This window comes from Pogona vitticeps, chromosome 5 (genome assembly GCF_051106095.1).
Source record: "Pogona vitticeps strain Pit_001003342236 chromosome 5, PviZW2.1, whole genome shotgun sequence".
In the NCBI taxonomy this organism is placed as follows: Eukaryota; Metazoa; Chordata; class Lepidosauria; order Squamata; family Agamidae; genus Pogona; species Pogona vitticeps.
In genome coordinates this window covers 71,689,551-71,713,877 of record NC_135787.1, presented here as the reverse complement: position 1 = coordinate 71,713,877, position 24,327 = coordinate 71,689,551, and the positions used below count along the sequence as shown (strand labels likewise).

Here is a 24,327-nt window from a genome sequence, read left to right as displayed (position 1 = left end):
AAGCAGGGTGAGGTCACATCAGATGGACAATCATCCAAAAATACCTTCTATTCAGGAGAAGGGCTGGATCTCAATGGTAGAACATGTGTTTTGCATGCAGCAGGTCTCTAGTTCAAACGCTAGCATCTCCAGGAAACACAGGGAAATAATTCCTGGACAGCTGTTGCCATTCAGAACTGGCAATATTGGTGTAGAACAGTGATTCCCAACCTTATGCCCCCAGATGTTCTTAGACTAAAACTCCCAGAAGACTTCACCACTTGCTGCGCTGGCCAGGATTTCTTGGAGTTATAGAGGGACCGATGACTCTGCCTATTTGGCTGCAATCCAGTAGTACCGGTAAGTCAAAACTAGATCAGGCCCATTGAATGAGTGGAATTTGTGGAGGAGTTGACTCAGCAAATCTCCACTGATTCAATGGGCTTACTCTAGTTGTGATTTACTACTCAATTTCAGCCAATATAAGGTAGCTTCCTAAATTCCTATAATGCTGAAGAGTCATTAGTGGCCAGGACAGGCAGTGCTGAGCTTAGACATGTCAGCTATATTTCAGATCAGCAGAACTGAAAAAGGCAGTTCCTCATAATACAATAAATGGCACTGCTGTATGTAGAAAAGGACTGCATCCTGCTGCAAGGCAATTGTTTCTTGAGGAATTTACACATTTTATTTTAAAGGGAGCTTTCAGATTAAAGTAGTAATTCCAGCCTCATGACACTACACTACTGTTAATCCTTCTGATTTTCTCTGGGTAGACATAACGATGCGCAGCAGAGCAGGGCTCCCCAGAAATTTTATTGTGCATATTATCCTATAATGTTCGCTATTAAAACCTCAAGCCTTTTCAAAGAGAGTATCAGATTGTCTAAGGGGCATGCAAGTGCTAATAAATTATGTCATGTATCCTGAACTGTGAATTTTCTTTTTCCTCACATAATCCAAACAGAAGAACTGGGGACATCTGTATTAAATGCAACAATTCACTTTCGGCTGCTTAGAGGAAATGATAGGATTATCACAGGGCACTTTTTTATGGCAGCTCTTTTATCTTTCTGTTGGAAGTCTGCTAGGGACAACTTTCAACTTGGACTGCAACAGAAGAACATGATTTGAACGCAAGCAAGGTTGCAGCAGAAACAATGCCAGGAACCTAGATGTATATAATAACCAGTTCCTGACATTCTCACGCATTTGCATGATGTGCAAATGCGTGAGAATGAAATCACAAGGAATGGACTATACAGATTTGAGATCTTTCTATACAGAGAGTGAGATGGAGAAATAGATAGATATAATTTCTCTCCAACTAGCACAACTGATAGATTCCTAGACATGTGAGTTTTTTGCTTGTTTGGCATGATGTCTTTGGTCTGCAGGCTGAGAAGAGCAAATATGGTGTTGTGGTTGAAGTGGTGGACTGAGATTTGAGAGATTCGGGTTCTAGTCCCCATTGAACCATGAAACTCTCTCCATGTTTTTTAAGATGGTCACTCTCTGTCTCAGCTGACCTACTTCACTGTGCGGTTGTGCAGATTAAGTGAGGGACAGAGCCATGCATTCTTTTTTGAACTTTCTGATGAAAAGATGGGTTATAACACAAACAAAGAAGTTTATTTTAGGCAAAACTGATTTGATTCACTCTTCCTGGACTACTTTGTGGGTTCTTAATCTGTGGATCAGAGCATCTTCACTTCATTCTAAGTGATTGATTGATTTATTTACTTGCTTACTTACCACCTGATTTGTGAATTCACACCAATCTCTGGGCACTGTTCAAACAAATGATGTGGCGCCATAATCCATAGAGCAAATGATCAAAACTGACATTAAAAAAGCAAAGAAAAATAATGTACACTTTCCTAAAAAAATGCACATTTAAAATAAAGATTACATCAAAATAGGACTGAATGGTTGAATGAATGAACACATACAGTCCTGATGCATGGACCTTAGAGGGTGATACCTCTTCCTACTACCTATTTGTCTCCAGAATATAATTCTTTCTAAAAAAGCTTTAAAAAAAAATTTGAAAAGCTCCCTCATGTGCTCTAACGGCATTTTTTAAAGGTGTAGGAGTCCCCAGGAGTATTCAGGGAACCCCAAATATGAGGAAATTGCCTCCCATGGCCCCTTGAAGGGACAAGGGACTTTTTGAGCCGAAACCGAAAGCATTGAGTGGCTGAGTGACCCTTGAGAAGCTAAGTGCCAGATCTGGATCCTCTGGCTACGCTCTGCCGACCACTGATTTTCACTCAGAGAAAAACTGTTGGGTCTTCAGAAGCATTAAGAACATCAGTCCTCTTCCTGGTTGCTTTAAGATGAAGAAAAACAATTTAGAAAGCCAGACAATGCTCTCTTTCTCCCACATCAAAGCTAACAAGAGCAACACAGGCCACTAGTGGTCTACAGATGGTTCCATGGGGCGGGGGAGGTTAAAAAAAAGAAGCAGCAAGCAAGCAAGCAAGCACCGGATTACACTGTTGTGAATGATGGAAGTTTCCAAACTTAGCTAAAGGCTGCTAACTAGAAAATTTCCATAGAAACTAGAGTATTTTTATAGCATTTACAGTACACCTTCGAGCATGAAGCAGACTAGCAAATATTTCCTTTTTAAATGGCTTATTATCATAAACACATCCCTGAAGTACAGCGAGTACTCTGCTGCATGATTACCAGTCCTGCTTATATTGGACAGTAAAAAACTGTATCGTCCTCCGAAATGCTTCGGCTCTTTTGCCTCTCTGAGCTCTATTGCTGCTGCCTATTACAGTTACTGTAGGTTAATTTGGTTTTCTACGCCACACATCATGACTGTCCATCTATAACTTTTTTCCTAACTTGTATCCATCTACCATTTCTGATCAAAGAACACCTACAAAACGTCTTTAACCACAGACAGCAGTGGGACCAGGGAATGACAGGAAAAACTATAACCCTGTACATAGTTATTTTCTTGGGATTAAGTCCCAGTGAACTCAGTGGGGCTCAATTCAGAGTGGACATGCCTAGCGTGCTGCTTCACATTTGCACACCAGAAGCAACAAAGCTTTATCAAGGCACTCAAGTCCCTAAAGATTAAAGAAGAAGAAGAAGAAGAAGAAGAACCCTCAAAATGTATTACCTAACCCCAGGCAAACAGGAAAAGGTGTTGCTAAGATTCATACTTTTCCTTTTGCAATATCTTGCTGGGGAGGTATTAAGCAGGACAGACACATTCAGAATTTTCATTCTGATGGGAACTGTGCCTTCAGTTCCTACCCAAGACTAATCTTAACCTCTTTGATCCATACATATTCAAAATGTACCATTTAATAGGTCTTTCAGCTCAATGGTCCTCACTTGATTAATACAGTACTTCTCTAGTGCATGATAAAAGTAGAGGCTGAGAAAAAAAAATATCTTCTTTAGAATATTGCTTTAGCCACATCTCTATTATCTGCTCTTTTGTCAGACATCCAGGTTTCTCTCCTCAACTCCGTGTGTTGTGTCTGTGTGGTTTATCCACTTTCATTGTCCATTGTAGCATCCGCTTTCAAATTGTATTTTAATGCGCTTCACTCTAATATCCAGTAATCGATTTTCTTAATTGCTTTTCAATTCGCTGTCACCAAGGCTAGAGGAGAAAGAAGGCAGTATCATTGAAGTTGATGTTACAAATCCAAGGCCTGGGGGCATGCTCCTCGCGTGATCCAATCTTCCATTCAACTCAGTTGAGCTCCTCTTGAGACATGCATGATGAATTCCTAATCAGATGGGTTGTTGAAAAAGAGCTTTGTGTGCATGTGTGACATCACAATTGTTTGCTGAGGTCCACACAACTCAAGAGCAGAATGTGTTCTCTAGTTTTCTTGTTGCAGCCAAAGCTTCAAGCAGGGCTGGCCCTACCATTGGGCAAAATGGTGCATTTGCCTTAGATAAATGATATTTTTTTTATGTCACATTTCATAATGATGTCATTTGGGATTTCACGTAGGAGCATCAAATTCTTTGTCAGTCGTTGTGATAGGCATTCATTCATTCATTCATTTTTAGTGCAAGGAAGGAGAGGTGCTTGTGAACTTTCCTGCCCAGATGCCAAAATTAGTTGTCCAGCCTTTGACACTGTACATCCTAACTGGAAAGAATAGCATCATTTGCTCTGTATGCCTTAGGCAACAAAATGTTTTGAGCCAGTGCTGCTATCAGTCCCATTGCACTTATGTACCGAACATTTTTACTAATACACAGGAGAAAAGTTGTCACATTAGTAAGAGATATAGCACATAGCCATACTCCACAGAAAAAAAGAAGAAAAGAAAAGAGGAGGTGCATGGAAAGATAATCTTTGATGTACCAAGAAGAGCATAATGTTTTCTGAATTCCTTGTCTTTGTCAAATTGGGCTAGTTCAGAAGGACAGGTCACCACACTGTGGAATTTTAAAGCTGGGCAAGGTTCCTTGGGAATCTTAAAGCTGGGGGGGGGTAGTGTGTAGTTCTTGCCTTCAGCCAAGGACAACACACTATAGTGGTGCCTTGCATAGCGACGATAATCGGTGCAGCAAAAATCGCTGCAAAGCGATTTCGTCGCTATGAGATATTAAAAAGCCCATAGGAATGCATTGAAACCCCTTCAATGCGTTCCTATGGGCTTCAGACTCACCTTTAAGCAAAAATCCTCCATACGGCGGCCATTTTCGCTGCCTGGTAAGCGAGGAATCCGTCCCAGAAAACAGCGGGCGGCCATTTTTTTTACCCAGCAGCCATTTTGGAACTGCTGATCAGCTGTTAAAAAATCATCGCTTTGCAATGATTGTTAAGCGAAACAGTGTACCGATCATCGCAAAGCGATTTTTCCCCATAGGGAACATCGCAAAGCTATCGCAAAAGCAATCACAAAAAGTTAATCACTATGCTATTTCGTCGTTAAATGGGGTGCCCGTTAAGCGAGGCACCACTGTATTTTTCCCCATAAGGTCTCTCAAATCTACGCAAAACGGCTCTAGTGTTTCATTCTTTTGAGAAGAAATACAGTGGTGCCTCGCATAACGTTTTTAATTGGTTCCAAAAAAAAACACCTTATGCGAAAAAAACTTTATGCGAAACACCATTTCCCATAGGAATGCATTGGAAACCGGTTAATCCGTTCCAATAGGCACGGATTGGCGTCCTTAAGCGAAAAAACCCATAGGAAACATTGTTAAACGATACAATGTTTCCTCCATTGGAATGTATTGAAGCCGACTCAATACATTTCAATAGCTTTGCGAAGTCAATTTTTGCAAATTTAAGTGTGTCATAAAAGCGTCAAAAATGGTTTTAAATGCTTGGATTAGCTTCTGCACCCTCTAAAACGGATGCAAAAGTTAACTTGGCTTTGATCTGACTTTTCGTTAATTTATGGTGAATTTTTCCCCCCAACTTTTGACAACTGTCAAAATCTGACAGCTCCATTGTTTCCTATGGGGGAGAAAAAAATTCACAAAAAATTAACGAAAAGTCAGATCAACACCAAATTAAGTATGCACACATTATAGAAGGTGCACTAACGATTCCAAGCATTTAAAACCGTTTTTCAACATGTTAAGACACTTTTGTAATTGAAAAAATGAACATCGTTAAGTGAAGCAGGGGACCTAAAACCAAAAACGTTAAGCGAAGCATGGTCCCAAAATCGCTATATGAAAATCGCCCATAGGGAAAAACGTTATACAAAGCACAATCTGACTCTGAAAAAATAAACGTTAAGCGAAAAAAACGTTAAACGAAGCAAACGTTATGCGAGGCACCACTGTACCTACAGGCGTATACATCTACAGACACAGAACAAGCACAAAAACATGGCTGATTATTAGGAAATACACAGACAACCTATTCAGAAGTTCAAATGCTTAGATGAAGCAGCAGGAATTTTACATTCATACAGATCACACAATCCCACAACTTTTATGGAAAAAGAAGAAATTTGACAGAAGCTTATCATTGAGGGCAATCAGATGGGCATATAACTCAATCGTTGGTTCACGTTTGGTGCAGTTTGATCTGCCCTATTTTCTGTTGACCACATGTGTTTTCAATGAGAGCAATCCATCCCACTTGTTTTGCAAGCTGTCCTGATACTTTCTGGCACAGCACTAGGGCTAAAGTTTATTTGGTATAGCTGAGAGCACTCCTGATTATTCTGTTGCTTAATTTTCAATCAAATAGAGATGTGGGCAGTGTTATCTGAGGTCACAACTCTGTGATATACTCAGTGGGTTGTGATAATAAAAGTGACAATGGAGAAACCCCCTCATCCATTTTCATCTTTTTAAAAAAAAAAACCTGACACATCTAATACATTGGAGGTGTTTTCCCATACAATATGTATGTTTCCCATACTAGGTTGATGTACTGCTGTAGGGCCTAGGTCACTTACTTTATTTAACAAAACAAAATGTGAGAAGTCACTGCAGCCCAGAGAATGTCAACTGCAAAAAAAAAGGCCACCGGAGGGGGGCAGAGATGGAAGGATCAATAAACAAGAGGGGAACAAATTGGAGTGATCCAAAGAGCTGCCTGTATCCTTCTCATGGAAGAAGAAATGTTTCTCATGTGAACAGAAGGGTCACTCAAGTGCAAGATAAAATAAAATCACAGAATCATAGGATAATGGAGTTAGAAGGTGCCTATAGGGCCATCGGGTCCAACCCCAAGCTCTATACAAGAATCCAAATCAAAATATATCTGACAGATGGTTATCTAATTTTCTCTTGAATGCCTCTAGCACTGGAACATCCACCAGTGAAGTAATTGGCCGTACTGTAATACTGCTTTAATGGTTATGGAGTTTTTCTGATATTCAGCTGAAAGCTGGTTCCCTGTAACTTGAAGCTATTATTACACATGTTGTACTCCAGAATGACTAAGAACAGATCCTGTTCCTCCTCTGTATGACTATCTTGAAAAGTCTATTATATCTCAGTCTTCTTTTCTCAAGGCCAGACATGCCTAGTTCAGTCTTTCCTCATAGGGCTTGTTTTCCAGTCTTCTGATCATCCTTGTTCCAGATTGTCAGCATCCTTCTTACAGTCTGGAACTGGACACAATACTCAAGATGAGGCCTAGCCAGTGCCAGAGAAAGAGGAGCTGGTACTTTATGGGATTTGGAAGCTATATTTCTGTTAATGCAGCCTAAAATAGCATTTGCCTTGTTTCTTGCAGCCACATCACAGTGTTGGCTCATATTCACCTTGTGATCTACAATTCCTTGATCCTTCTTGCATGCTGTACTACTGAGTCAGGTATCTCCCATCTTGAAATTGTGTGTCCGAGGTTTTTTTTCCCTAGGTGTAACTTTCCACTTGTCCCTATTAAATTTTATTCTGTTGTTTTACAGCAGAATAAAATTTAATAGGGACAAGTGGAAAGTTACACCTAGGGAAAAAATGTATTCTGTTGTTTTCAGTCCAGGTCAGTCTTAGCTATTCAAGCCAATCATGTGTAATCCATAAATTTATAATGGTTCCCTGCACCCCCTCATCAACATCTTTAATAAAAATGTTCAAGAGCACCAGGCTCAGGACTGAGCCTTGTGGTACCCCACTTCTCAATTCCTCCCAGTTTGAGAAGGAGCCATTGAAAAGCACTCTCCAAATAGAATTCTGTAACCAGGTATCCACCTGACAGTTGTTCTATCCAGCCCACATCTTGTTAATTTCCTAATCAGAATATCATGGGGCACTATGTCAAAGGTTTTGCTGCTGATGTCAAGACATATTATGTCTACAGCATTCCCACTGTCCACCAGGGAGGTTACCTGATAAGATTAGTCTGACAGGATTTGTTCTTGACAAATTCATGTTGGCTTCTAGTTATTACTGTGCTGTTTTCAAGTTGCTTGCAGAGTGATCAGTTCACAATCTGTTGATGATCTGTAGCTCCTAGGTTCTTCCTAGATTGCACCAAAGCTAAGGACCTTTTAAGTACAAAATGAATCACTCCAACTTTCCCTGTCTGGCTGTGCCCATTCTTGCCAATATCAGAACTCTAGTCAGAGCTCTATAAGCAGCTCCACTGGGATGCCATATGTCTTTTAAGGTGCCCCTCCCTTTGTAAAGGTTGTCCTCCCCATCTAATCAAGGCCTTTATTTATTTATTTATTTCCTCAATTTTCTCCTCCTAATTGTCTTCCAAGGAGTTCTCTCCTGTCCCCTTTTATCTCATAACAAGCCTGTGAGATACTATAGGTCAGCCTGGCACAAACTTACCCAATGAGCTTTGTGACTGAGCAGGGGTATGAACTTGGGTTTCCCTGTAAATAGTCTGGAACTCTAGCCACTACCCTGTTCTGGCCTTTTTTTCCTACTACTCTCTTGAAAAGGGAATAATGAGAGAGATATTTTAAATGCATACAAAACCAATGGTGGTACTTACCAAAAACAGTTCTTGCAGGAACAGACTCCTTATTGATCCAAAATGAAACTTGGGAAAGAATCACAGTCATGATGCACGGGATATATGTCTGAATCATAAAATACCCCATTTTCCGTCTGAGGTGGAAGTGTACTGTCATTACAACATATTCACCTTTTAATTTAAAAAAAAGTGAGAAACAATGTTTGATATTCTAAAGGCATTATTCTTTTTAAAATATGCAACACATGTAGTTTGATGATGATGACAACAATGACAACTTGCCTTTCCCCAGAAGAATTCAGCGCATCTTCCCCCCCCATCCCTCCAGTGTGCTGTAGATATAGAGGTGTGTGTGTATGTATATGTGTATAATCTCCAGAAACTACTTCTGCTCTGATTCTGAAGACAGATGATGCCATTCCAATATTACAATGTGAGAGGTTGAAGCTTGGTGAGTGCCTTGGCAGGGGTAAGTATGGAAGCTCTGAGTGAGGTGCACCATGAAAGAAGAGCAGGCTGAAGAACTATAAGTGAAAGCCCCATGGCTGAAATCTAGTAATAAGTTTTGTCCAGAGTAGCGCACTGTATTGATGGAACTTACAGAGGAATAGACCCACCTAATCCTTACTAATTCAATGGTCCTACTCTAGTTGCAACATACAACTGGATTTCAGCTAGCGAGTGCAAGAAAAATAAACACGATATTAAAATAATGTTCAGGAGGCAGACTATAAAACATTAATCAATAGTCATTGCCTGACATCATATATATTATAAAGAAATCTTGTAGAAAAATTGGTGGGGAGGCGGGTTAGGAATGAGCATGAAAAATATAAACCGACTCTTCTGGTTACCACACAGACCTGTAATTATTACTTCAGATGTTTATTTTTAACACATGTGCCAAGAAAACATTCTTCTTTCCAGTACAAGAAATCATCTGTAGTCAATAAAAAACTAAAATGGCTCTTCATCAGGAGATGATAATGACATAAATCCATCATAAATGCAGCAAAAGAATTTCCTTGGTTAACATCTGAGATCTAGAAAATCTCATGAAATAGAACAAGCTTCACTGCCCATCTGAAAGGATGCATTGATAGGACCAGGCATATTTTCCCTAGGAGTCTGTTCCAAATTCTGGGACCCTAAGCAGGAAATGATCTCCCCTAAGTGGTAAACAATCACTCTGAGCTTAAAACACTCCTTATTTATAAATTATACAGTCCATAACTTGATAAACCCTCCACCGGTTAACTTGCTAGCATTATCATTATATTTTTTTTAAAAAAATAGCACTGTGTTACACATTATAATGCTCATTATTCTTCAGACAGGCAGACATGTTGTCATTTGCCTTAACTAATAGAAAGTGTTTGTGTGTCTCATTTTTCTACAGTATAAGGAATGTTCAAAGCAGCACAGGAGTCTTGTCTGCTGCACCTTCTCCAATCTCTACCTACACTTCCTTCCAAGAATGGAAAGTGCTACGATGAAAGTGATATTGCATCATTGTTAAACCACCCCAGAAGGTGAGGGTAGAAACTAGCCACCCTTCTTGTAGTGGCTTGATTTTACTGTGGCATCACATTTTGTCACATCACTTTCCACTCTAAGTAGGAAAGTCCTGTGCTATTATAGACACCATGGGGCTCTTCTTTTAAAGTTAATATACACACATCAGCCAACAATGTAATAGTTAAGATGTGCCTTCATCCCATCCTCAAATAATGATTAAAGGTAAGAAATAGATAGTATCCCTTAGAAAACGAATGAGTAAACAGTGCAGATCACAGAAAAAAGCAACATCTCACAATGCATAACATAAACACTTGCTTTTTCATAAGATACCATCTAGAAATCGAAATATAACATATGATTATTATGAATTACATGAAATCCCTGGAAACTATCTCAAATAGGTTAGTGTTCCAAATATAGTTACAACAGTGACCGAATAAGCCAAATCATATATAACAATATTCCTGGGAGATCCAAATCATTTATTTTTTAAATGCCTTAATAAACGCATGATTCCCACCACCCTAATCTAGAAACAAATGATGATGCTTTTCATCAAGGCAAATCAGTAGTCCTTCTTGCTTGGCATTGTCTACTACTGTGGCAGACAGCAATCCTCTAAGGTTTCAAACCTTTTTCCCAATCATATCTCAAAGATGCCTGAAACTGAGCCTGGGACCTTCTGTATACAAAGCTACTTCACTTTCCAGCAAGCCTATTAAACACACACTTTTAAAAAGACAATTTTTAAAAGCTTTCCTGACTGATTCCATTTATACTGACATATTAGTTCACAAGTAGCATTGAAAATGCTGAGTTCACTTGTGGTTTCTAATCTGTATTCCAGAACGAGGAGTTCCCAGGCTCTAAATGGATGCCATAATAATGGCAAGATGGGTCCTCATGGGTCTAGAAAGACCTGAAACAGCACAGCTGATTCAGATGAGTCACTGATGAAAATCCACATCACAGAGAAGTACAATAAAAAAGGAGTCATACAAAAGTATGCACCGTACTTTACACAAAGTGTGAACACCAGAATTTGATATCACGAAAACACCAGAGAAGAACTGAGATGTTTTCACCAATGAGGAGGCCAAAAGGTCTAGTGGATGACTGGAATATATGTGGTTACAGTTGAAAGGATGCAAATTCATACAGCAATTACAGGATGTTTCCCTGCCGTCTGGGGATGAAAGGAGTTGATGACCAACACATCTGAAGAATACTAGGATGGTAAAGGCTGGCATAGGGTTTCATAAGGAAGTGATTTTTTTGTGATTGTACAGATGATGTCTCAAAGAATGTCAGCTAAGGGTGACCAACACATCTTGGTTCCTTATGGGTGTTGCGATGGTCCCTTCTGTTAACTTACAAGTCTGAGGAAAAGGCTGCTGTGAAAGTGGCTTGTAACCAGGGCAGGGGGTACGGTACTTCCCCCTCAAATTCTAGACTGAGGTCATCCCCATACACACACTGATTCACAAATCTGGGCTGATGGTATCCTTGGTAAAGATGCCCTGCAAGTTGCTCTGTCAAAAGTTATGTATGTTTTCTTACAGTATGAACCAGAGGATTGGTCTGCACATGTCCACTCATGAGATGCCTCCAGTAGACTACCTTTCACAACAGGTGGGAGAGATGTCAATGATTACAGATATCAGAAATCAAGAAAGCTTCTGTGGGGAAACTTGGTCACTGCATACAAGATTAGTGTTGCAAATTAATACTAAGAAGGGGATCTCAAACCAAATCCAGTTTACAGAAGCTTTTATTTACTTAAGTCAGAAACAGATCTATCATATATCCTGAAGATACTGCCCCTCTCAAAAAAACAAAACAAAACTCAGCTATTCCAAGATTTGGTGGCCTGCTGTCAAAGAGTTATATTAAATATTAATACAAAATGTGGTGGCCATAATGTCCATGGTTTTCTAAACAATCCTGACACAAAGGAATGAAAGCAATGAAGATGACATCTTATGTGCTTATGGTCCTTCTCCAAAGGGGTCCAAAATGTATTTATGTCCTTCCTTAAACTTATGGTAACCAGAACATCTGGAGTAGAAAGCTGGAAAGACATACACAAAATAAACTACATTGGTACTGACCGACATTCCCTCTAAGGTGCACAGGTGCGTGGAAGCACAGCGCTGCATTGGGTGCACACAGATGAGCCAGAGTTTTCACCCATTTACTTCTGGTCACAGCTGGAATCCCATGTACAAGAGGCAGAGCCTTCACACGGCACTCCAGAAAATGAGAGGGAACATTAGTCCTACCACCAATCAAGTGTGTGTTGTATCTGGTTCAGAATGCAATTATTATTCCCACATGAGAAGTACACAAAAAACACAGCTGGAAATGTCATATCCTAAAATGATAACGCCAAAAGCGTTTTTGGATATGAAGAGCAGCCTGTTATGGAATGGACAGTAGTCAAAGCAAAAACAAATCCTGCTACGTTATTGGGATGTAAGGACTGCCCCAATAAACTAAACTTACTGAGCCCAAGGAAAACTCAGTGATACAGAAATGAAGGGAGCTAAGATGATCCATTGACGTGTGAATCCTTTTGAAGATGTCATTAAGCCTGCTCTCCACAATAAGGCACTCATCTCTCTAAAGATCTTCTACTACTTTTATGATGAGCACCTCCCATTCACCTGGTAAACATTTTCAAAGTCACTGAAGAGCCACTAAATGCAAAGTTGGAACCAGTGTTTTCTGTTGCTACCCAAATACACCTCCTATGCTGTCAGTTACCAGAGATATGCAACTATGGATTCATAAGGTCTAGTCTGAGCATTCAGAAGGAGAAGGATGACAGCCAGAGAATCAGATGGAAGTTCCTGAAGTGTAGACATTGCTGACATCATAATGGTCAAGAATCAGTTGGGGACCATCTACTTTTAGCCCCTGAAGTGCAGGAAAGAACCAAAGTTTTGTTTATTTTTTTTACTGATTTTGAAAGCTCAAAACCAGTTCACTCATCCTTTTTGGAGGATAGTGCCCATTTCCTTTCAGGAAGTTGTTAGTTATTTGACTCTGTTGTTATCGAGAGGAAGAAGAAAGCTAGTTTCAGGATCTTGCACATCATGTGCCACAATAACATGCCAGGCTTTGGGCATGCTGCATCTTGATTTGGACAGTGGGTCAGGCAGCAAAGTATCTTGCACTGACCCTGGATAGTGCTCCCTGCTCTGGGGAAAAGATGCCAGATTTGATGGTGCAGCAGGTACACATCATGAGGAAAGTTCAAAAGAGGTGATACCTTTATCAGACCAGGAAAAACAAACATTCAGAGTATATATCATGCTTGCACTGAATGTTATATTTCAGTGGTCTAATAAAGCTATTGCCTCCCCTGAACTTTTATTTTGTAATGGACCATACTGCTCTCTTTTTATTTTTATTTGGAACATTGTGATGAGTGATTGTTCTTCATAACTGACTTCCAAGTATCAGCAAAGTCTCAGTAGCTACACACAGACAGCTGGAAAAACTGAAGGAGGTACAGTGAATGGCAAAAATTCCAAAGTACCAAACCAGAATGTTAGTTTTTGTATTTGTTTTAGTCTGAGAATTGAGACGAAGGTTTCAAGACCCCCAAACGAGAAGCAATTTCAGGTCCCTTATACATTTTGAATAGGTTTGGATGGCTACTGTGATGACAGGGATGATTTTCACAAGCTACCTTACCAGCATGCTTTATTCTACAATTTTTTAAAAAATCCTTTCCCATCTAAAAAACATAAAACTAGAACTGTTCAGTTAATTGCCACACTCACAACTATCTTCCCTTCCACCCACGTAAAAGAAAGCTATAAACAACTCAAGCCTTCTGGTGAAAATTCTTTATGAACAAATCACTTCAAATGTTGGCTGCTATGCTAACTTAAATTCAAAGTACAGTAAAAGGTAGCCAATGTGAAGGCATCTGGGTGGGAAGTCCATTCCTCATTGCACTGCATGATCTAAAGTGCAGGCTGGAATAAAAGTACCCTAGGCAGCAGGATAAGTGCCTTGGCTAAATAATCTCTGATGGATCAATGATATCTCACTTACTCATGAAATCCAATATATTCGGAAAATATTGCTTTATCTTGCTATCAGTAATGCCACTGAGAAATCTGTCAGTTACATATGCTCCCTCTGTTGCTTAATTCTGTCATGCTTCTTGCTGCAGCATTTTTAGCCACACCAATAATAGAACTTTCAGTAATATCACCACTTAACAAAACAACAGCCATCAATTTAAAAAAAAAAAAGCAACACCCACAGATCTTAAGCATGGCCGCTTCTCTCGCTGTTGCTGCCTGTTGCTGTTTTCTAGCACTACATGCCTAAAAACCCCAGCAGCAACAGCTGCTATGTTTAATGTGTTTGCTCCAGTAGCAAGTCTAATATGAATGTATTTGGATAATTTGCATGCTTTTTGTAATATATGTCACAACCGCAGATCAAGAATTATAACTGTACAGACATAAAAAATAGGTGTGTTAAACACAAGTATTCATTTTACAGAGTGCATTCTCATGTTTTCTCTTTGCTTGCTGAAATGAAGAGAGACCACATGCAGCTTTAGTGCAAGCCTAAAGATAAACCATCTGAGATTTGTCATCTGCTTATGTCTCTATGAGTGCCTGCACTAAAATCTCTCTGATATCTTTCAGTGAAACAAAATGACACCACTAATTCCACAACTTAAGTTAACTATCAACAAGATTCTTACCTGTAATGGATTTAACAGTGTCAGTGGATGCTGTATGCCCAAGCAGATCATACTGAACTAAACTGGAAGACTCTTCAGGAACTTCCACTGAATTCTTAGGTCCTTTTGTCCAAGTGTAAATCATTTCACTCTTTGGATATGCATCTGAACAGTGTACAATTAGAACATATAAATGAGATGTCTGGATAGACTGAGCTTAGGAACTGCTATGATCTCTAGGCAAAAACACTGAGCATATTTCTTTTGATTTAACTTGACCTAAATTGCTTAGCATTACAAACATATGCACATATCTCTCGTCATTTTATTTCTGATCTGTTTCTGACATGAAATACAAACAAGAAGGTGCTACAAGAATGTAAAATGCTGTAACAGTGACTTACAACTCCCAAATTTCAGAGGGCAAGCATGGCCATCCATGGGGAAGTCCACCAGTCTCATGGGACATTCGGCACTTATGGTGAGCCTACAAACAACAAAATGAAATCAGTCCTAGGATGGTGTTTTGCCTCAGGAGTACATTTCTCATGTAATACACACACACACACACACTTGTAAGTACCTCATTGTATACAGGATGGTGCCATTTCTCATAATTCTAAATAGTTTATTTGGAGCTGTCATATTATGTGAGACCGATTTTTTCCCATTCCGGAAGAAAGTATCTGGTGTCCACACTTTGGTAACCATTAAATTGTTTAGTCGTAGAATTTCAATTGGACCATCATATTTTAATCTCTTGTCCACCCATGTCTGACGGAAAAACACATCCATTGTGTATTCCTACAGCAAATTGGAGGAAATGCAGACTTAATATGTTTTATATGCATAACCTTTCTATGAAATGCCCTCAAGGACAGATTAGTCATTGGTAACTACAAACTCTCTAAACACATTTCTATCAATTAAACTGAACTATGTACTCTTTAATACGTTAATTTTCCACATTAGTTACATAAATACATTGGTATACATAGTAAACCAATCAAAAATAATTACTACAATCTCATGGAATAGCAAGAAGCATGCAATTAAACTTGTACGCTAGCACAGAACTGCAAACAAACTGATGAGTTCATTAACATATGCTAATCTTATGTCCATGCTACTTTTTATAAACAGATGGACAGATTAAAATATGTTCTGGGGACACATCACTAATTAAGTCCACCAAAATCAAAGAAATAATATCTAAATTCTGCAAATAATGCACAGCTGGGATAATCCAAGTGGGGAAAAGTATTTCTTCTACAAAATGACAATATAACTTCTCATTCAGTCCTCATTAATGCAAATGATTCCATCCATTGGCTTTGTAGGAGTGCTCATAGAAACAGGAAATGTTTATATACTGTATGCTCAAATGCAGAGCACCATGTGAAGCTCAGGGTGCATAAGGAGCTGCAGAGCAAGTGGCCATAAACCTGAAGGGGCCTTTGCAAATGTGGTGTACACATGGAGCAGTTCCTTCTTTTGAAATCAGTTGTCACTGGCTCCTCCCAATGATCACTTAAACATAAGTCACAATGAGTTTAGTTAAGCATAGTCACAAGTAAACTTACATAGGAGATGGAGATCTTTATGAGTTAATCATATGATGACTAGGACATTAAAGAACATTCACTGACAACTGTACAGATCAACCAAGAATGATTTATACAGTGAAGTCTTGGCTATGTATTTGCTTTGAATTAATAGTGGATGAGAAGAAAGTAACTACGAAATGAGGAACTGGATGAAGAATTCAGATACCTGAGAATTTCACTCTCTATGTTATTACCATTTGTGAAATGGTATTAATTCTAGCCCTTATGGGTACAAAGGTATGTCTGATTGTGTATGGATATTACTAGTGACATCCAGAGCTTTAAAAAGTGCCTTTTTGTTTGTTTGTTTATGACAATTCCTAGAATTCCTGGACTACCGTAGACAGTAATGACTCGGGAAGTTCTAGATCAGAAAAGTAACTTTTCTAGGCTCTTTAAATCCCAGAATTCCAAGCAGCTGCTGAATAAGCCTTCCAGTAGACGCACAGCTTCAGTGTCCCACAAAGCTGATTCTCCCAATGACTTATAGCATAAATTATGCACAAAAAGAGGTATCAGGCAAATGTGCTTGATTTGCATAATTTATACAGTTCACAGTATTCAGCATTTCTCAGCTAAGAACTTTATTTTATTTTTAGAAAAAATTCTGTAGTCTTGACTCCAGTAACCCAAGACATCTAAGCATGCCTTTTTTCCGCTTTCCTTTCCTTTTTTTTTTAAGTCAACAAGATTATGAATTATTCTGCACTAGGCTGCTTAGTCTCTGAAAGAAATGCAGTGGACCCTCTACTTAAGGAATTAAATTCTTTCCAGTGTGGGTCTAAATCTAATGCAACCAAGGACTTGTTGGGGTTTGAAGTGAGCAGGTTCTCTCTCTCTCTCTCTCTCTCTCTCTCTCTCTCTCTCTGTGTGTGTGTGTGCGTACACAGGCACATGTGTGAGAGTGTTTCAAACTGATCGTCATCCAATATGCATGGAAAAAACAGAATCAGGTCTGCTATATCTAATAATAGTCAAAACATTAAGCTGTTGCTAATCTTCCCTACTTTGTATGATTGACAGCAGTGTACAAACACATTTGAATTAGTTGTTAATTCATCACTGAAGTGCGTAACCCCTCCCCCAATTTCAAAATATGTTTTTTTAAAAAAAACACAGGAAGAATACGTACCATCTCTACATCAGAAACCGGTCCAAAACTGGTGACATAGATATCTGTTTTGACTTCAGTAACAGGACCTATTGTATAAAAAGGAAGTGAGCAAGGAAAATCGAAATGTTTCAAGGTAAAAAGCAGGGAAAATTGTACTGGCAAGTAATGCCACATCTTATGCAATTGTCACTTTGACGATTCATTAGACTAATCGGAGGAAAATGTGCAGGCAGCATGTTCTTCTAACCAAGGCTGCTGTACTTGGAGATTCTTGCATAATTTTGGTTTCCATATATTTCTTCTAGCTTACATAATTACACTGGTATTTGATAAACCATTATTTCCCATTGATACAGATAATCAAATGTAGGCACATGAAGATGTGAGAAATCTTTAGTCGTTTTAAAAGGGGGGCTCGTTCTTCAAACTATGATCACTAGATCTAATTCAAAGCAGGGATGCTGAAAGGTAGCACTTCATTCACAAAAGGCATATAGTGCCAAACTATGGTTTGCCGCTAGAGGAATGCTTCCCTGTGTTCTCATCAACTGGGGTGTTGTCTTTTGTGGTTTTGGAGTTCAATTCTTATAATTCTCCAAGAATTCCAGAAATTAACAAACTTGTAGGCTTCACCTCCCACCAAGAAGGCTTCTGAGTGATTCACCTCCACCATGATTTACTCCAGCTGCCACAGTGCTTCATGGACACTGTTGTACGAGTAGCCTCCCTATAGGCTCTATAGATACTGCCTCCCAAATAACTACAACTCCAAAGAAGCATCACAGCAGCTTCCTTTTTTAAAAAAAAACCCAAATCAACAAGATGAAATAGGAAGAATCGAGAAACTGATGGTAGAAGTATGAGGTTTCTGAGTTGCAATTAGGGAATTCTAGGGACTGGAGTCCAAAACATTTTCAGAACTCTCTCTCTCTCTCTCTCTCTCTCTCTCTCTCTCACACTCTGTGTGTATACTTAGTTAAACCCATTTTTCAGTTAACAAAAAACCCACAGTAAGAGCCTTTACAGTATGTAACAGATTATATTTTAGAAAAAAATATTAAATATGCAAATTACCTTAGCACCAACCCCATAGAAGAGCCACCCTCAGACTGACTGCAGATTTGCCCTTCCCCCTACCAAGATCTCCCACCCATGAACTTACACCAGAGAAACCACAATCATTTTCTAAACATCAGAATCATTAAGAATTACTGACTGAAAGAAATTTGGTCACAGAAAGCAGAGTTAAACTGAAGTTAAAGTATGGACTAGAAAATGTTTCATCTGATTAATTTAAAAAATATCTGTAGAACCATAAAACATGAAATTCCATTACATTTTGGCCCTAAGAGTATAAGATGTAAAACATTGAACTATTATTTAATATAGTGATAAGCAAGCCGCATATTCTACAGGTCAAAATCTTGGTGCTTAGCATAGTAAATCACACAGCAAGCCCATAGAAAAGGGGATTTGGTGAGTCCATAAATTCCATTAGTTCAAATGGGCCTACTGTAACTGTAACACCTATGGCAGTAAATTACCACTCACCAGCAAGGTACAGTACTAGTTACTGTATTTTTCTCTCTGGAAGACACACTTTTCCCCCCCAAAAAAATGTGTGGGGGGGAAGTGTATGCATCTTATGGATCGAAATCACCACCTTCAGGGACTCTTTTAAGGCTTGGGAAGCTTCAGAAGAGTCCCTGAAGGTGGTGATTTCGCTCCTTCTGGCCCCATGGGGGTGAGGGGGCAGGGTGAGCCTCCAAAGGGTCCTGGAAGGCACTCTTGGACCTTTTAGAGGCTTCCCCCACCCTCACCCCCGCTGGCCCAGCAGGCTGAAATTCCCAGATTATTTTTTTTTTCCTGTTTTCTTCTCCTAAAAATTTGGTGCATCCTATGGAGAGGTGTCTTATGGAGCAAAAAATATGCTAAATTCCTGGGTGTGCACCTGATCACTGCACATGCGCATGAACACTGCTAATGGCTTGTTAATAAGCATTAATTGGCTGCTGCATGAACTCCCTTGCACAAGTATAAATCAGGAGTGGGATTCTGGCCAATGCAATGAAACATTGTAAGCCCCCAAGTTAGGAGGTAAAATGTGATCTCCTAACTAGTAATGCAATGACTTTTGCAAAGTAACGTTCTGAGCACTGAGAATTTATTTAAACATAGAGTGCTGGTCACAAGCATGGCTGGCTTTAGAAAGGAGTTTGGTCAATAATAGTTGCTGAGGATTACTCGCAGGAGAACACTACTGCCCTCATGTCCTGCTTGTGGGCTTCCATTAGGCACCTAGTTAACCAATGTGGGGACCAGACTGGCGTTTTGTGGAATCCAACATGGCTCATCCCATATTCCACTCTTTCTTCTAGAGAGGAAACTCCATAGCCTGGCCACTACTGCTTATGCTACTTCTGGTCACCATAAATAAAACCTCTGATAGTGAATAATCCACATGGAATAATCAAGTAGACAGGTTTTACTGCAAAATGTGTTGTGTAACTTAATTGAAAACCTCTGTCCTACTTCTGACAAATACCTATTTGTCAAGAATACTGGGTTACAAAGAAGCAGAGGAACTCTCACAGTCTCCCCCACCCCATCCCACCCCACCCCCAGGGTCTTCAAAGTTCCAAGCAGCTGACTTTACTGGACTCTTTGGAACAACTCTTGCAACTCAGTAGACACTGTAACAACACTTTCAGATTTCAGAACAAAAACAGAAGGCATATTTGCTTTTCGCAGAACAATACTGTACGTGAAAACATCACTTGGTGTCAAAATGAAGAAGAAAAGAAGCAAGAAGCAAACTGAAATAGTTATTTTCCATCAGCCCCATATGGTAGTTTCAAGCTAAGGGCAAAACAAAAGCTGGTTAAAAAATAAATAAAAAAAACTACTCCAGTTTGTAAATTATGATTAAAAGACCAATTAGGAAGGAAATTGACTAGTAACCACTAGTCTTCTTAATAAAGGAGTCAAGTGTAGATCACAGCCCCTGCAATGGGCTTTTGGAATTTTCTAGTTCAAAATAAACAGTATCCCCCTTTTCTCCCCCCCCCCATAATTTTTCCTCTTGGTTTTTCCTTTTGATCGAGACATCATTTTACTCATACAACTAACACTTGAAAAAGCTCACATTTTTCCAGTGAAACGAAGCTTGCACGCTGCTATGACAGTTTGGGAATCTTTTTTTTAAAAAAAATACAATTCTGTATACATATATAAAACAGTATAGTAAATAAAAAAGGATCCCTGTCCCAAAGATCTTACAATCTTAAGTTTAGTATGTTTGCAGAGAACAGAGGGAAAGAAGAAGCAAGGACAGGACATACGTGTAATCAAATGAGTTAAGATTTACTTATATTGGGAGAGTAAGGGTTGAACCCTCAAAAAGGAATGAGGTTAGAATCCTATGCACACTTTCTTGGAGGTAAGTAAATGTAGTGGAACATACTTTTGAAAGGTTTGGACCAAATCCTATTACAAAACGTTGAAGAAGTTAGGTCTGGAGAAGAGACAATTAACAGATACTGTTACTTTCATCATCAAATATCTGAAGTGCTATCACATGGACAACAATGAACATTTATTTTCTGTTGTCCCAGAGGGGAAGAACTGGACCAATGGGTTTAAATTAGGATTTAGGATTTAGTCCAAACATGAGGCAGAATATCCTAATAACATGATCTGTTCAACAGTGGAACAAGCTATGTTGGACCATGGTTGACCCCACTCCCTTGATATAAGTTTTTGAACACAGGTTGAATGGCCATCTGTTGAGCTCCTGCAGCAGTAAATTCCCATGCTGGACAGAGGATGGATTATGTAACAGCTTATTTACATAACAGGGATATTTTCTAGTTCTCTGGTTCTGAGTAACATGTATAACCTAGACCACTGGTTATTAACCTTGTGTTACTCAGGAGTTTTGGACTGCAACTCCCAGAAGCCTCACCTCCAACTGTGCTGGCTGGGGTTTCTGGAAGTTGCAGTTCAAAAACATTCGAGTAACAAAGGTTAAGAACCACTGACCTAGACTATTCCAGCCTTGGGTCCCCAGATGTTCTTGGACAACAACTCCCAGAAATCCTGGCCAGCACAGCTAGTGGTGAAAGCTTCTGAGAGTTTTATTCCAAGAACATCAAGGCTGAGAACCACTGACGTGGTGTATATGTGGTGTTGATAGAGAATAGCAATAATATATCCATTGAGGAAGTGCTTCTCAAATTATGGGATATTTGATTCCCATTCTACATACTATTCTACTTGAATATTCTATCTCACCTTTCCAACCCAGCATTGATATTCATTGATATTTCAGGCCCTAAATGGAACAAGAAGAAAATGGGTATCACCAACCATCCTCCCACAAACGTACACAGGATAGGATTCATGGGAATCAAGAAGTAGTTCTTTCTGATTTGCCTTAAAGACCTGAGTGAGATGATAGGCTAGTAAATGACCCTCTACACAAACATCTGTTGGCAATTTTATTTGCAACTTTGCATTGGTTTGTTGTCGTACTGGAAGAGAATTTTCTGGGTTGGCATGCCTGGGTTTTCTGGGTATGTCCTGTCTATCCGTCCAGCACTAAGCAATCATTCCTTCCAGTCTTTGAATTCAAAGAAAGCCCTGCCTCTCTGCTGAGTGTCTCTTTCCCTCTCTTTTCTAGGTTGGTATCAGTTGTTTGCTTGCTGTTGATCTGTTCAGTTGGTTTCTAAGTACATGTGCAGTCAAGAAAGCAGTATAAGCAAGTTTGTAGTCTCAAGCAACTGCAAGCAAAGAATTTTGTTACTGTTTCTCCCACAAAGGTATCAGAGTGAGACTCTAAATGCCAGTCAATGAGAAAGGGATTGACTCAGGGGAACACGTAGCTATTTTCCTCTGTGGGTCTCTGTACCTTTACTGTGTAGCAAAAGAGAATTTTACCAGAAATTCAAAATTCCGCATGAATGCATGCACTGGGGAGGATGTTATGTCGTGGAGCTACAAACCCACTTGCTTCTTGATTGCTGGGGTGGGGAAGACTCCAGCTGCCTCAGAATCTTCTTTCAGGAGGACTAGCTGAGTATAAGTAGCCAGCTTGCAATTTGTTAAATTCTGGCTTCTTGTTGTGCCTTAACCCACTGCCGCAAACAAATCATTGTTTGTGAACTAGCAACAAAACACATTTAGAAGCTATGGTTTGTTGTTGGCTTGTAAACTCTGGATTGTTTATTAGCATCATCATCATCATCATCATCATCATCATCATCATCATCATCATCATCATCATCATAGAACTGCAGAACTGAAAGGGAGCCTATGGATCGTTGAGTCAAAACACAGTGGAGAATCAAACTGCCAGCCTCACGTTGAGCTATCCAGCAGTTCTTAAACCATGGCTTGCTGTTACATTGGAATCTAAAGCCATAGCTTGTCAACTGAAGCTGGTAAAGGGGATAGGAAGAAACAATAGAATACAGGAAACAAAATGGAGGTAGGAATAAGTAAGTTGCACTAAGACTATTAAAATGTACAGTACATATTGTATAAATAATCCCTTCATTTAAAGTCTCCCTCCTTTTGTTATCTCCTGTACTTGGACTATACACTTACTGGGGTTATACATGTTTTTCGTTTTAATTTTTATTTATTCAATCTATGTCGTGTTCTAAATTTTGTTGTACCAGAGTGACATTATACCAATTAAAATAAAATTATAGGAACATGATTTACGTATGCAACAGTTATTTTACATAGGGTACACATGTTTTGAAGTACAGCAACATGAATAGCAGAGACAGTTTCAGCAATTAATATGCCACTTTAACACTTTTTGAGGTAATGAACTCATACCTTTTTGGGTGCTAACTTGCACACTCAGATCTAAGATGTAAACATGGAATACCAATTGTCCCCAATTCTGTTTGGTTTGTAACATACACAATACAGTGCAATGGATACAATCCACTAATGAAGGAAAATGTCAATTTAAAGATACACTTTGCTGGTTGTTGTTGTCGTCTGAACAGTTTCTCATGCTACAGCATCAATATCTTATACCTGACAGGCTATAATGGATTCTTAGGAGCCAGGTAATGCTGAGTTTAAGAAAGGTTAACTACTGTTCTCTTTATGGACCTTCTCAAATTCTCAGTTTAACTTCAGTGCTCTGGGAACTATTTATAGACTCAATAAAGATCATTGTTAATGTCAGCTAAGTGGTAGAGAAGCTCTGTATACTACAGTCAAGTACAAAGTCAAGTACAAACTGGAACATACAGAAATAAATATTTCCAAAATCTTTTTAAAAAATCTCAGTACAAAATTCAGAATTTACTCAGTTATCACATTGGTCAAAAAGAGACAGCTCCACATCACAGGAAATCAGCTAACAAGAGGGCAGCTGCACCTGCCTTTCCTAGGCGGGTATCCATTCTAGTGGCTAGGCTCTCCACACACATATCATTTCAAGTTTTATTTGTCTACACATCTTACTAATGCATGGACTCAGTAAAGGTGCCAATTGAAACTGTCTGCAAGCACTGATTTATTCACTTGTATCTCACTTTTCCACTAATAGCACCAAAATGGTTCACAACGTATTAGCTTATTTCTTTATTATTTTGCTTTTCTTCTACTGCAGAAACCCAATGATGGGAAAAACTACATAGTGTATAACAATTCAACAATAGAAACAAGTACAAATCACCATTATGACAACACATCAGTACATAATAATATAGCAATGCAAACAATACCATACAGAATAAAATACAAATAATCTAACTTACTAAAATTGTTTAAACTAAACTGGAGAGAGAATAAAGCATAGCAAAGACAGAAAGATATACAAAGATGAACACATTATCACTCCACACAAAGGCGACACGGGGGTCTCCACGATTAGTCTTCACACTGATAGTAATTTTCAAAGAGGACAGAAAAAATAAACAAATGCAAGGATGTGCCACTGGAGACCAAGACTAATAGGATCCACTCTCTT

General features: G+C 39.1%; 1 protein-coding gene across 2 annotated transcripts in view; it reads right to left on the bottom strand.

The window, feature by feature from the left end:
* Nucleotides 1-24,327, bottom strand: part of GABRA4 (gamma-aminobutyric acid type A receptor subunit alpha4) — a 68,722-nt gene that overhangs the window by 20,175 nt on the left and 24,220 nt on the right. For both annotated transcript variants that reach the window (XM_020806392.3, XM_078394704.1), the window contains exons 3-7: nt 17,349-17,416; nt 15,193-15,413; nt 15,014-15,096; nt 14,631-14,774; nt 8,393-8,545 (exon numbers count right to left, since the gene is read on the bottom strand). In XM_020806392.3, the coding sequence (XP_020662051.3) occupies nt 8,393-8,545; nt 14,631-14,774; nt 15,014-15,096; nt 15,193-15,413; nt 17,349-17,416 (669 nt within the window). The remainder of the gene's footprint in view (nt 1-8,392; nt 8,546-14,630; nt 14,775-15,013; nt 15,097-15,192; nt 15,414-17,348; nt 17,417-24,327) is intronic.